This window comes from Gadus chalcogrammus, chromosome 22 (assembly GCF_026213295.1).
Source record: "Gadus chalcogrammus isolate NIFS_2021 chromosome 22, NIFS_Gcha_1.0, whole genome shotgun sequence".
Taxonomy (NCBI): domain Eukaryota; kingdom Metazoa; phylum Chordata; class Actinopteri; order Gadiformes; family Gadidae; genus Gadus; species Gadus chalcogrammus.
This window is the reverse complement of record NC_079433.1, coordinates 9,427,895-9,438,443: the sequence shown is the minus strand read 5'-3', so window position 1 is coordinate 9,438,443 and position 10,549 is coordinate 9,427,895. Positions and strand designations below refer to the sequence as shown.

Genomic DNA, 10,549 nt, shown 5'->3' with positions numbered 1-10,549 from the left:
TTGTGTGCCGAAATATGCCGAATTATACTATACATTCACTGAACTTGCATGCATAAAAAATACAAATTATGAAAACATGAAACCATTAATTCAAGAGATTTAACAACATTTCAGGTCTCAAACTCAGACTTTAAGAGGAAATGCAATTGCAACGTGTACTCACTTGAGGGCGATAGAGTACTTGCTAGTTCCTGATTCGCTATTCCTGACCAAGAAGCTGGCCTCTTTGCAGGGCTGTAGCTCAAACTCTGCCTCCTGGCGGCTGACACAGCCATGGTACCAGCTGAGACAGGGAGTCAACCAAAGCATTATAGCTCAACTATTAATTGTGCTTACATGTACAATGGTCGCTGACCTGCACCAAAATATTCTACAAGACTAACAACCTCTGACAACACTTCCTTCGTTGTTTTCTTTTTTTCTCTCTTTCTTTCCTCCTATTCTCAATATCATTCTACATTTAGTATTTCACACAGTTATCTAGCGTAGTGATCGAAAGGGACAAGTGAGAATAATCAAAGCAGACAAACTGGAGTCACAAATTATACAGTAAAAAAAAATGGGTTACTCTTGGAAACCATGGATGAAGGCATCAATCCAAGACCCACCTCTGCTTCTCCAGGGGCAGCCCTGGGACCACCGCGCAGCTCTCTGTGTCGGGGCTACAGCTAGCGGGTGTAGGGGAGGGGGTGGACAGGGTGGGTGTGGAGCGCAGAATCTTCTGAGTCCAGCTCTTCTGTTTAGCGTGATGCTGTAGGGGCAGGGGGGCCGGCGGGTGCTGGGGGTGCCTGGTGAGCGTGTGCTGTCTGGGTTCCTCTCTGGCCAGCAGAGGGCGCCCCGCGCTATCAAACTGTGCTGCAGGGAAAGAAAGGTGAAACGCGGTTTATAAAACAGGCCTGCGTCTACTAGGCCTATATGCCGTTTTACATATTTGGAATATTAATCACACATCGGGCTACTGTGATCCATTACGTCATTGGATACAGATCACAGGTATTCCAGCTCCACAAACAGTTATAACACCTCTGTTTGAGGAGCGTGATGTCCTCTGAGCGTGCACACCAGGAACACAGAGTTCCAGCAGCACGTCGGCCTGACAGAGCAAAACACCTTCAGCTGCTCCCCACCTGACAGAGTTTTGACAATTTGTTCTTTTTTCCATTCCCATGGCAACTCGTACTCGGCGGGAGGCCTGGGGTCCGGCTCCAGCCGTGTCACCGGACTCTTCTGACCTTCTCCACTGAAGCCCTCGCCGACACCGCCACCTCCGTCACCGCCCCCGCCCTCGTAGGGCACGTCGTAGATCTGCTGCGGGGAGGCGGGGGGCACCTCCTCAACAGGGGCCTCCTCCAGGTCGGACAGGACACACACCTTGAGCAGGTCCTTGGAGCCACGTCGTCGGATCTCTGGGAACACATTTCATCAGCGTGACCCGCGAGAAAAGATCTGCCTCAGTCTCTCAGAGAGAGCCAAGCAGAAGTGGTGTCCTACATCGGGATCGTCCGACTTGGTTCTAAGATATTTAAGGGACTTCAAGTGAATTAAGGTGATGAATAGGTGGCAGAATAAAAGATACAGATAATGGTTAGGAAATGAATAATGGGAAATGACTAAGCACACTAAAACGATGAGTCACAGGCAATGGTTAACGATGAAAAGCTGCATGAAATGAGTTTACCACATCATAGTCACGTCACAGAACTCTGCTTTCCCAAGGAACTCTGGAAGCAGAATGAGAGCTCATTCATAAACCAAGACCGATTCACATTAAGGCATATGGCTCAGCCTATTGTTTGGTCGGTAAAAACAATAGAGTGACGGAATGAGAGATCAAGAGACGCCAGACCAGTGGTCCTCCTTGATGGTGGGAAGTTTAGCGAAACACTCAGACCGGCTAACACAGGGGAGGGGGGGCAGTATATCCGAGGGGAGGAACTGTGGCTTAGGGACCAGCTTCCTTTTGGGAGAATAGCACCAGGAAACAGCGACAGGAAATAGGAAGTAGCAACAGGAAACTGCACCCATTGTCCTATGGCCGGGTGCTGTACCGTGGGCTTCACCCCAGAGAAGCAGAGACGGAGCTGGAACAGAGAGTTCACAAAGCCCTCTGGCTCAGCTGACGCGTTGTCATCAACAGAAAAAGGAAATGCACACATCATCCATGTGCTAAAGGGCCAACAACTCTTGGTACCCAATACCAACCCTGTCAAATCTCCCCCAACCAAAAACCCAGAAGGTCCCTTGGGTCCTCTCGTATGCATACTGGTCCCTTACCAGTGATCATCTGCTGTGCGTCGTAGGGCTCCATGTAGCCGTCGTTCTCCCCCGCTCTCTCTGCCTCTCTCTTCTTCTGGGCGTCGAAGGGGTCCGCATAGTCCTCCAGGATCACCACCTTGGAGGGGAGAACACAGCCAGGTGTTATCTCATGGTTTTTGGTTCGGTTTGACCAGCTGTGAGACGAGACTGTCTCTCGTTTGGGCGTTCTGTTTCGAAGTTTTATAACAAAAAATGAGTTCAGAAGACAATATGATTTTAAAAATGATTGCTTGATCATTTTGCGGAATGATTAATAACAACTCACAACCCCTTGTTGTGATGTATTGTGTATTCATTGGTGCAGTGTGTTGTGGGTTTGGCTGTTGTTGATGGGACTTTAAAAAAAGGATGCTTTCCACAAAGGGAGAACAATGGTCAGATAAGCAGCAGCAGTACGAAAATAAACCCTGAGCTGCTCTATTGTAAACCTGTGATGTGCAGCAGGCTTCATGGCCCATCCCAGTGGTGAAGTGCCTGTTCTCTTTTATGGCGGCTACTATTTGCTAAGATACAAGTCTCTCACGGCCTACTGCACGGACGTCGGTCCTTATCTTCGCTGTAGTCCACTGTAGGTCTAATCCTCTGAAATGACCTTGCGGAGGCCGTAAGTGTTGTAGGACTATACAGGACTCTGATTTATGTCTCAACTGCAAAAGGAACAACCAACCACATTGCCGGAAGGAAAGCACACACTGGGGCGCAGACACACAGACACAGACACAAAGACAGAGACACAAAGACACATACAAAGACACAGACACAAAGACACATCAACACACACACATGCACACACACCGCATATATCAAATAGTTCCAAGATCAAACTATAACAAACACGCTAAGTGGTTCTGCCGGGGGGATTTACCATTATTTGAAACATAAAACGCCACCCTCTAACTGAAGTCTCTCCTTCCCCCCATCTCATCAGTTCTCTTTAGTCGTCTCCTTGCCTTTTCTATTTATCTTCTTTTTATCTTTCAGTTTCCCCCCAAGGCCACCTGGAGGGTTCCTGTGTTAACACCTGAGTGTCAGATCACACTGGGGGGGGGGGGAGTGAAAGAGAGCAAGAGAGCATTAGGGATGAGGAGGAGGGGAATACTGGGGAATACCGGGGGACAATAGGGAGGGAGGAACTGACGCAAGATACATTTTCAGACCTTTGATTGGGTCTATAAACATAATAACATCATGTATGTTTCAGAATCATGTGGCAATTGACAATACAAATCAATAGGCGACCTATATAAGTATAATAATAAATAGTAGGCTATAATGGTGTATAAGCTACTCAATGATTCTTACTTTTGCTTTGAATCTACAATTACTAGTATGTAATTAGGCTATAGTGATGGATGTCAATGTAAATATAAAGTAGGCCCACAGTTGGCTATTACCACTTACCGTTTCGGTTTTGTTGGGTGATTGGGGTTTCTCTCTCTGAGTTTGGTCTACCACTGGAGGGGTAATGGCAGCGCTGTTGAAGTTCGGAGTTTTGTCTTGTTTGTCCACTCTGATCAGACGATTAATGTAAGCGTTTGCTGAACTACAGCTCTTTGATGTTCGCTGCTGTTGCTCTTCAGCGACACACTCTGTTTTGGAATTTTTCCGACTTTTGCCAGGTAGAAGACTATCCCAAACCTTTGCCTCCTTAGGGGAACTATTTTTTTCGGTTTTACCCTGGTCAGGGGCAGAATTCTTTCGATTCCTCCCGGACAAGAGAGAGCCAACTCCGCCACCTCCGCTGTCAACAGATGAGTTCTTGCTCTGACCTTTGGAGCTCACCGCCTTGGTACCGATGCTTTCCACCATCCCCAGTTTGCCTCTGGATTCCGAACGGGTCCTGTCGGCACCGTTCTTCAGATTGCTGGGAAATTCCTTGAACCACTTTGCCATCTTAACTAAGACACAATTAAAAATAAAAAAATACCGTAACCCAGTTTACCAATGCGGAGGAGACGCACCTTTCCAAATAAGTATTTCTGACAAAAAAAACGTCCGTTTCGTTTCGTTTACTTCTTTAAGTCCTATCTATGATGTTGAAAATATGATATCACGTTAAGGCAGTGTGCCTAAGCCTATATTCCTCTAAAAGTATGTAGGCCTATTATACTGTAAAATGTAAAGCCTAAAGATAATTAAATACTAAATGAGCAAATAAGCATAGGTGAAAATATTAGCTATTTAAGCCATTTAGCAAAAAAAAAAATAGGATTTTCTTTCTTTATCCCATTTGTAGTTCTTGAGAATATGTTCCTTGTTCCAACACTTATTCTCTTTGAACGAATAGATGCCTCTTGAGTAGGGAGACTCCAAACACTCGGAAGTTGTTCTTGCTTCTGATTTGTGGTCCCATTCCAATGTTATCTGGTAGCCTATTTTACAACTTGCCACTGCCGTGCGAGAGCTAGTTGATGCGCTTCAACATGTGAGGATTTGTGAAGGTGTGTGTTAGGACTAGGGGTGGGTTGTGTCGTGTGTGTGTGTGTGTGTGTGTGTGTGTGTGTGTGTGTGTGTGTGTGTGTGTGTGTGTGTGTGTGTGTGTGTGTGTGTGTGTGTGTGTGTGTGTGTGTGTGTGTGTGTGTGTGTGTGTGTGTGTTTGCGTGCGTGCGTGCGTGTGAGCGTGTGGGGAGGGGGAGTTCTGAGAGGTGCTGCAGCGGCTGAAAAATCACAGCAACAGTTATGGTCCGAATAAAGCCAATGGACTCGTGAGTGCGCGAGGCGGCTCGAATCTAACTATATGCATACCATAATAATAAAATGAAAGGTTAATCCATAAATTAGAGCAACTGAAGTTTTCTTCTGAAAGTTTTGCGGACAGGAGTACCCATCACCACTGACATATCCATGGCATTACATTCACAGCTCAACGGATCGTTTGAAAAAATACATATAATAAATTGTTATTGACGTGAACCGTATGTTTAATTGGTGATATCGACAGTGAAACGAACAGCGGCACTAATTAATCTCATTAAGAATTGTTCCAAAGCGTTTCGTACCAAAGTGGTTTGGTCTGGGATGTGCCACATATGCAGATGACAGGGAAATAGGGGACACATTATTAGAACATATGGAGGTATTATCGTACAAGACTCACGACTCCCTGTCTTTTCTTTAAGTCTTAAATATTATGAAAATTATAGCTTTAGTTTTGACGTTTAAAATATTTGTATCCAGGATTAATCTTTAACGACACCCCCGTTTTTCCCCAAAGTTGCAATGTTCCGCGGTGTGCAATACCTTTGCCTGTCCCTCTTTGTCCGGTGGCGAAAGGCCATTATTATTATGGCAAAATTTGCGTTTTTAAGCGAAAATAAATAAGTGTTGGAAGGAAACAGCAGACATACACTAGAGGTGGACCGGTTTACCTGCAATGACTCAACAGGGCGTTTCATTTTAAAGGACAGCAGAGCAACGGAGAAGGGTATAGTTTGCTCTAAAAAGACTGCAAGCTGGCTAGCTAATTTCACTAGCATGCTAACGTTGGCTTGAAAGCTAATGTTAGCATGGTAAACACCATATTCCGAGTACACGCCGATTGTTTTAATTTAAGGGGGATACAATGAGAAACAATGATCGTAATAGTTGATTTATTTTATGCATCCTGTTTTTGAATAGCCATTTACATGCCACGGTTATTCAGTGAATTATACAGTCTACATAGCTACTCAATTTGGATAACGTGGCTAGCTAGTTAGCTGAACTTTGGCTAGCTGGTTAGCTGAGCATTGGCTAGCTAGCTGGTGCTAGCTAGTCTAGCAGCCTCACATCTGTTAGTAATCATCTCAGAAAGTGAGGAGGGGGTTTCTTCAACTTGCATGCACTGATTAACCGGCCAGGTAGCAAGCAACCCGTTTCTCGGGCAGCCGAACCTGTCTTGTGCCTACTAAAATATATCCGTTTTATATAGCTTGTCTACTTGAGCTAGCGCTATACATTTTTGTGCAATTTGTTGACCAAATCCCGGCGTGACAGACAGCGTGGTGAAAAATTTGCAGCTGGAAAGTACATTTCGCAGACCTGGGCAGGCGAGATAATTGTTAAAAATACGTTATCCTTATAAAGCCGTCGCTGCGAACGCCGATACCTGCCCGGCTATAGCCGTCAAGACTATAGCTGTCGTCCTTTTTACCTTTTTTCTTGCACATGAAGGGTGATATGCAAAATCACCCACACTCTTATTAGCTAATGGCTACCGAATCGGGGAGACTACTGGCGGGACAAGGTCAAGGAAAACGAGGCAAAGGTAGGAATAAATTTCACCCATCTCCAAATCCGATCGGAACCATCCATTACTACGCTGGAAAGGGGCTGTTCTGTTGCTCTTCCCAGATCCCTAATTGCCTCCCCATTCCTAAACTTCACGACTATCTCTCGGTGGTGGTTGTTTTTAAAGTGGATCAGTGATACGGCGGGCCATGTCTTTCCTGCTATCAGTGTAAACTTTGTATCCTCGTTTTCATGTCTCCGTCTTCTCCTGTCTCCCTCATTGATCTTACCTCCTCCTGCCTCTGTTTTCGGTCTCCCCCTATCTCGCCTGGGTCATTTGCAAGTCATAACCTTGGTGATGATAACATCTGGATGTTCAACATCTTGTTCTCATGCCAGTCTATGTCCCCTCATTGAATCCATCACAACTTTAGACTGGAAAGAGAGAGGGCCCTAGGTCTAAAGCTGCTACTCTGTCACTAAGGGGTATTGGCCAATTCAAATGTGTTGTTTGCAGGTTATTGGTTGGTAGATAACAGGTAGATAAAATGTAGAGGCAGTAATTAGTTATTGGCGGTATTCCCAAATACCTCGTTCCATTCATATTCTCAATTTCAGCCTCACAGATGAAGAGCCCGGAGAAAAAGAAGCGGAAATCGAACACTCAGGCAAGTAATGCCCTGATCAGATTATGTCAGTGTCTGTTGCCTGTATCTCAATTCCGCATTTCTATGTCCAATTTAGTCATACCAGTGTTGCTATCATGTTAAAAAAAAAAACTTTCATTGTGTTCACATCCTTGCCCCACACCTGCAGGCGGCTGGGTTTTCCCATCTCTCCGAGTTCGCCCCGCCTCCCACCCCCATGGTGGATCACCTGGTGGCCTCCAACCCGTTTGACGATGATTTTGGTCCCCCATCTCGACCCGTCGGAGCAGGCGGCCCAGGCGGCTCTCCGTTTCTTCCCGGCCAGGGGGCGCCTGGAGGCGGTGGGTACGGGGGCGGCGGCAGGATGGCTGGTGGAATGGGCTTCATGGGGGGGCCGGGTGGACCAGGTGGCGGGCAGCCCGGACGGCGGCCGCCTTTCGGCCCTCCATCTAATGCCGGACCTCATCACCAACTGAGCTTCGGCGGGATGCCTGGCTTTGGAGGAGGCGGGGGGGGCGGTCCCGGAGGTGGTGGATTTCCACCAGGTGGCCCGTCCCAATTCAATATGCCCCCCAACTTTAGTCCACCCATGCACCCAGGGCCAGGTTTCAACCCCATGCTGTCTCCAGGAGGAATGGGGGGGCCAGGCGGAGGGGGACCCCCGCACCCTCGGTTTGGCATGCCCCAGCAGCAGCAGCATGGGCCAGGCGGCCACCCGTTCAACAGTCCGCCGTTACCTGGTGGGGGAGGGCCAAGGGGACCCCCGCATGGCCCCATGAACCCCATGGGGGGAATGCCTCCTGGAATGAACATGATGGGGGGCATGGGTGGTGGCCCTGGTGGAAACATGGGGGGAGGGCTGCCAGGTATGCCCCCACAAGGACAGTTCCCTCCCTCACAAGACGGCCCATACCCGGGTCCAAGCCCCCCAGGACCAGGGAACGAGGAGGGCAAGAACTTTGGAGGAGGTCCTCAACCTGGCCCGCAGCAGCAACCGCCTAACTTAAACCCGGGCGGCCCCCCTCCTAACAACACTACAGCCGGGCCTCTCCCGAACTCTGGTCCTCCGCAGCCCGGGGGAGGCTTCCCTGGCCATCCGGATGCCCCGCAACCCAACCCCAACACGCCCGGCCAGCCTCCCTCTGCATCCTCCCAGCCTAATCCCAACTCGTCACCCACCGGCCCTCTAAATGGCTCAGGCCTGCCCCAGCATCCGCCACCCAATCAGCTGCAGTCCAGTAATCCCACTAACTCAAACAACTCCCAGCAGCAGCAACCACAATCCACTCCTCCTAACTCCGGCCCAGGATCCAGCCCTTACATGCAACAGAACAACACTCCAGGTTCTGGGGGTCAGATGACCAACGCGCCCCCCAACTCAGCCCAAAACAGCATGACCAACAATGGAGGCAACACCCCCGGCAGCAACCCCAACCCCCCGTCCAACTCCACCTCGACCCCCAACACCCAGTCTCCCCTGCCCTCTGGCCCGGCGCCCCCTTCCACCGGTCCAGGCTCTGGCCCCGGCAAACTGGGGGGCCCCGGCATGGTGTTTCCGTGCGGCTTCTGCCTAGCGGAGGTGCACGACGACCAGGATGCCATCTTGTGCGAGGCGTCGTGCCAGCGCTGGTTTCACCGGGACTGCACGGGCCTGACAGAACCCGCCTATGGGCTGTTGACCCGGGAGAGTAATGCCGTTTGGGCCTGTGACTTCTGCCTCAAGACCAAGGAGATTCAGGCCGTGTACGTCCGCCAGGGCCTGGGCCAGCTAGTGGCGGCCAATGAGGGCTAAGGGCTATGGAGACGGAAGACGCGTTGTACAGGAACGACGGTCAGCGAGGCAAAGAGACAGTATTTGCTTGAAATCGATGCCGTCTGTAACATATGAGCTACGTGCTGAACCTTCTCTTCACTTGCCCTTTACTTGCTTGATATACAAAAAAAATAATTTGTCCACATCGTTGCTTATCCATATACAGCACTTTTAGTGACCCTAGGCAATTACCTGTTACCCTCGCTCCACAGCCAGTCATACCATGCAGTGAATGTCAAAAGCCCACAATCCTTTTTAGATATCTCCCAACCAGCATAGCACTGACACCAACACACTACCTCGCATACTTTGAGACTGACTAGTGAAGAAGCTCCTGTACTAACAAGAGACTGACTCAGCCCGAACGAGTGTTGATGCCGTTGTCATGTTCTAAAACACTAAGGCAAATGATAAGGGTGACGCCTTCACACAGTAAACCTACGTTCTGTGATTTCAAAGAGATATGCTCCTACACATTTTTAGGAAATAAGGTTTTTGATAAAGTGTTTGACAACTGGTAAGGACTTTAGCTATACCTAGTGTGACGCATGCTTGTTTTATCAGAAACAATCAAATTTGTTCACTTAAGCAGCCAAGGAAAGTCTTAAGGCTGATATACAGTCAAACTAACATAGGCTAATTCATCTGAAATACATAAATAGTGCAAAATTACAAGTAGCATTCAAGTGTCCAGTGCCCACATAAAGCAGACAATAAAATATTTCACTTTCCTTTTGTTTAACTTGACTAAGTGCTGATTTTATCCAAAGGAGACCCGACTCTACCCATAAGCTCCAGAAAATAACTGCCATTTAAAATGTTAACTTTAGCACACAAGACAAGGCTGGACTATGTGCCTGTCCATTATGAAATGGGGAGACTAGTGATGAACAAAGATGAGTATTGATTCTTTTTTTTCTTTTTTTTAACTACATTGAGTCAACCATTAGTAGTTTTTTTTTATATCAGTCGAGACTACACACTAATTGTGGAATCAGTGCTTTTGGGTGGTGTTGGCATAGAAAGTAGTGGCATCATGTTATAGCCGATGTGCAATGTTGTGCATCATATTGTTTCTCTCTTTGAGTTGCATGTGAACCAATGCAGTAACTTGTCATTTATGTTGAGTGCTGGTCTCTGCTAGGGGCCTTGAAGTAGACCAAATAACAAACAGGTGAAAAGTGTCCATTTCCCCCCCCCCAACCATTTCCGCTGTCACGGTCGACGATGTTTGTAACTTTCTCCCTCTTTTTCTCTGTTCTTTCTTCATTCGATGTCCAAGTTGCCTTGTTTTCAGTTGATCCCTTGTTTTGTACTGGTATCTGTGCTGTTTGATGTGCTCTCTGTCAACCTTTGGTGGAACCAAGGGGGAAATCAGTGAACCTTATGAGTTGGGGTAGGGAGAAAAGGTACTGAACTCTGAAGTAAAGACTTGTTTTTTTACTTGTCCATGTCTGTTTTATTTTTCATTGGTTGCTAATTGTATTAAAATGTGGTCTTACCGACCCGCTAAAAGAGGTTTTCCCATCTTATTTCACTATTATGTGTTTACATATTTAAGATG

General features: G+C 47.6%; 2 protein-coding genes across 3 annotated transcripts in view; one reads left to right on the top strand and one right to left on the bottom strand.

The window, feature by feature from the left end:
- Nucleotides 1-4,770, bottom strand: part of LOC130376035 (SH2 domain-containing adapter protein E-like) — a 7,416-nt gene extending 2,646 nt beyond the window's left edge. The window contains exons 1-5 of the mRNA XM_056583229.1: nucleotides 3,718-4,770; nucleotides 2,275-2,392; nucleotides 1,128-1,406; nucleotides 609-855; nucleotides 164-283 (exon numbers count right to left, since the gene is read on the bottom strand). Coding sequence (XP_056439204.1) covers nucleotides 164-283; nucleotides 609-855; nucleotides 1,128-1,406; nucleotides 2,275-2,392; nucleotides 3,718-4,209 — 1,256 coding nt within the window. The 5' untranslated portion in view covers nucleotides 4,210-4,770. The remainder of the gene's footprint in view (nucleotides 1-163; nucleotides 284-608; nucleotides 856-1,127; nucleotides 1,407-2,274; nucleotides 2,393-3,717) is intronic.
- A 555-nt stretch (nucleotides 4,771-5,325) lies between these two features.
- Nucleotides 5,326-10,539, top strand: pygo2 (pygopus homolog 2 (Drosophila)). Of its 2 annotated transcripts, none has more exons than XM_056582481.1 (3): nucleotides 5,326-5,740; nucleotides 7,144-7,193; nucleotides 7,342-10,539. In XM_056582481.1, the coding sequence occupies exons 2-3, from the start codon at nucleotides 7,152-7,154 to the stop codon at nucleotides 8,962-8,964; spliced, it is 1,665 nt and encodes a 554-aa protein (XP_056438456.1). In that variant the 5' UTR covers nucleotides 5,326-5,740; nucleotides 7,144-7,151; the 3' UTR covers nucleotides 8,965-10,539. The 2 variants fall into 2 exon arrangements, with proteins under 2 accessions (XP_056438456.1, XP_056438455.1); XM_056582480.1 differs by having other exon boundaries at nucleotides 5,360-6,562.
- The last annotated feature ends 10 nt before the right edge of the window (nucleotides 10,540-10,549 follow it).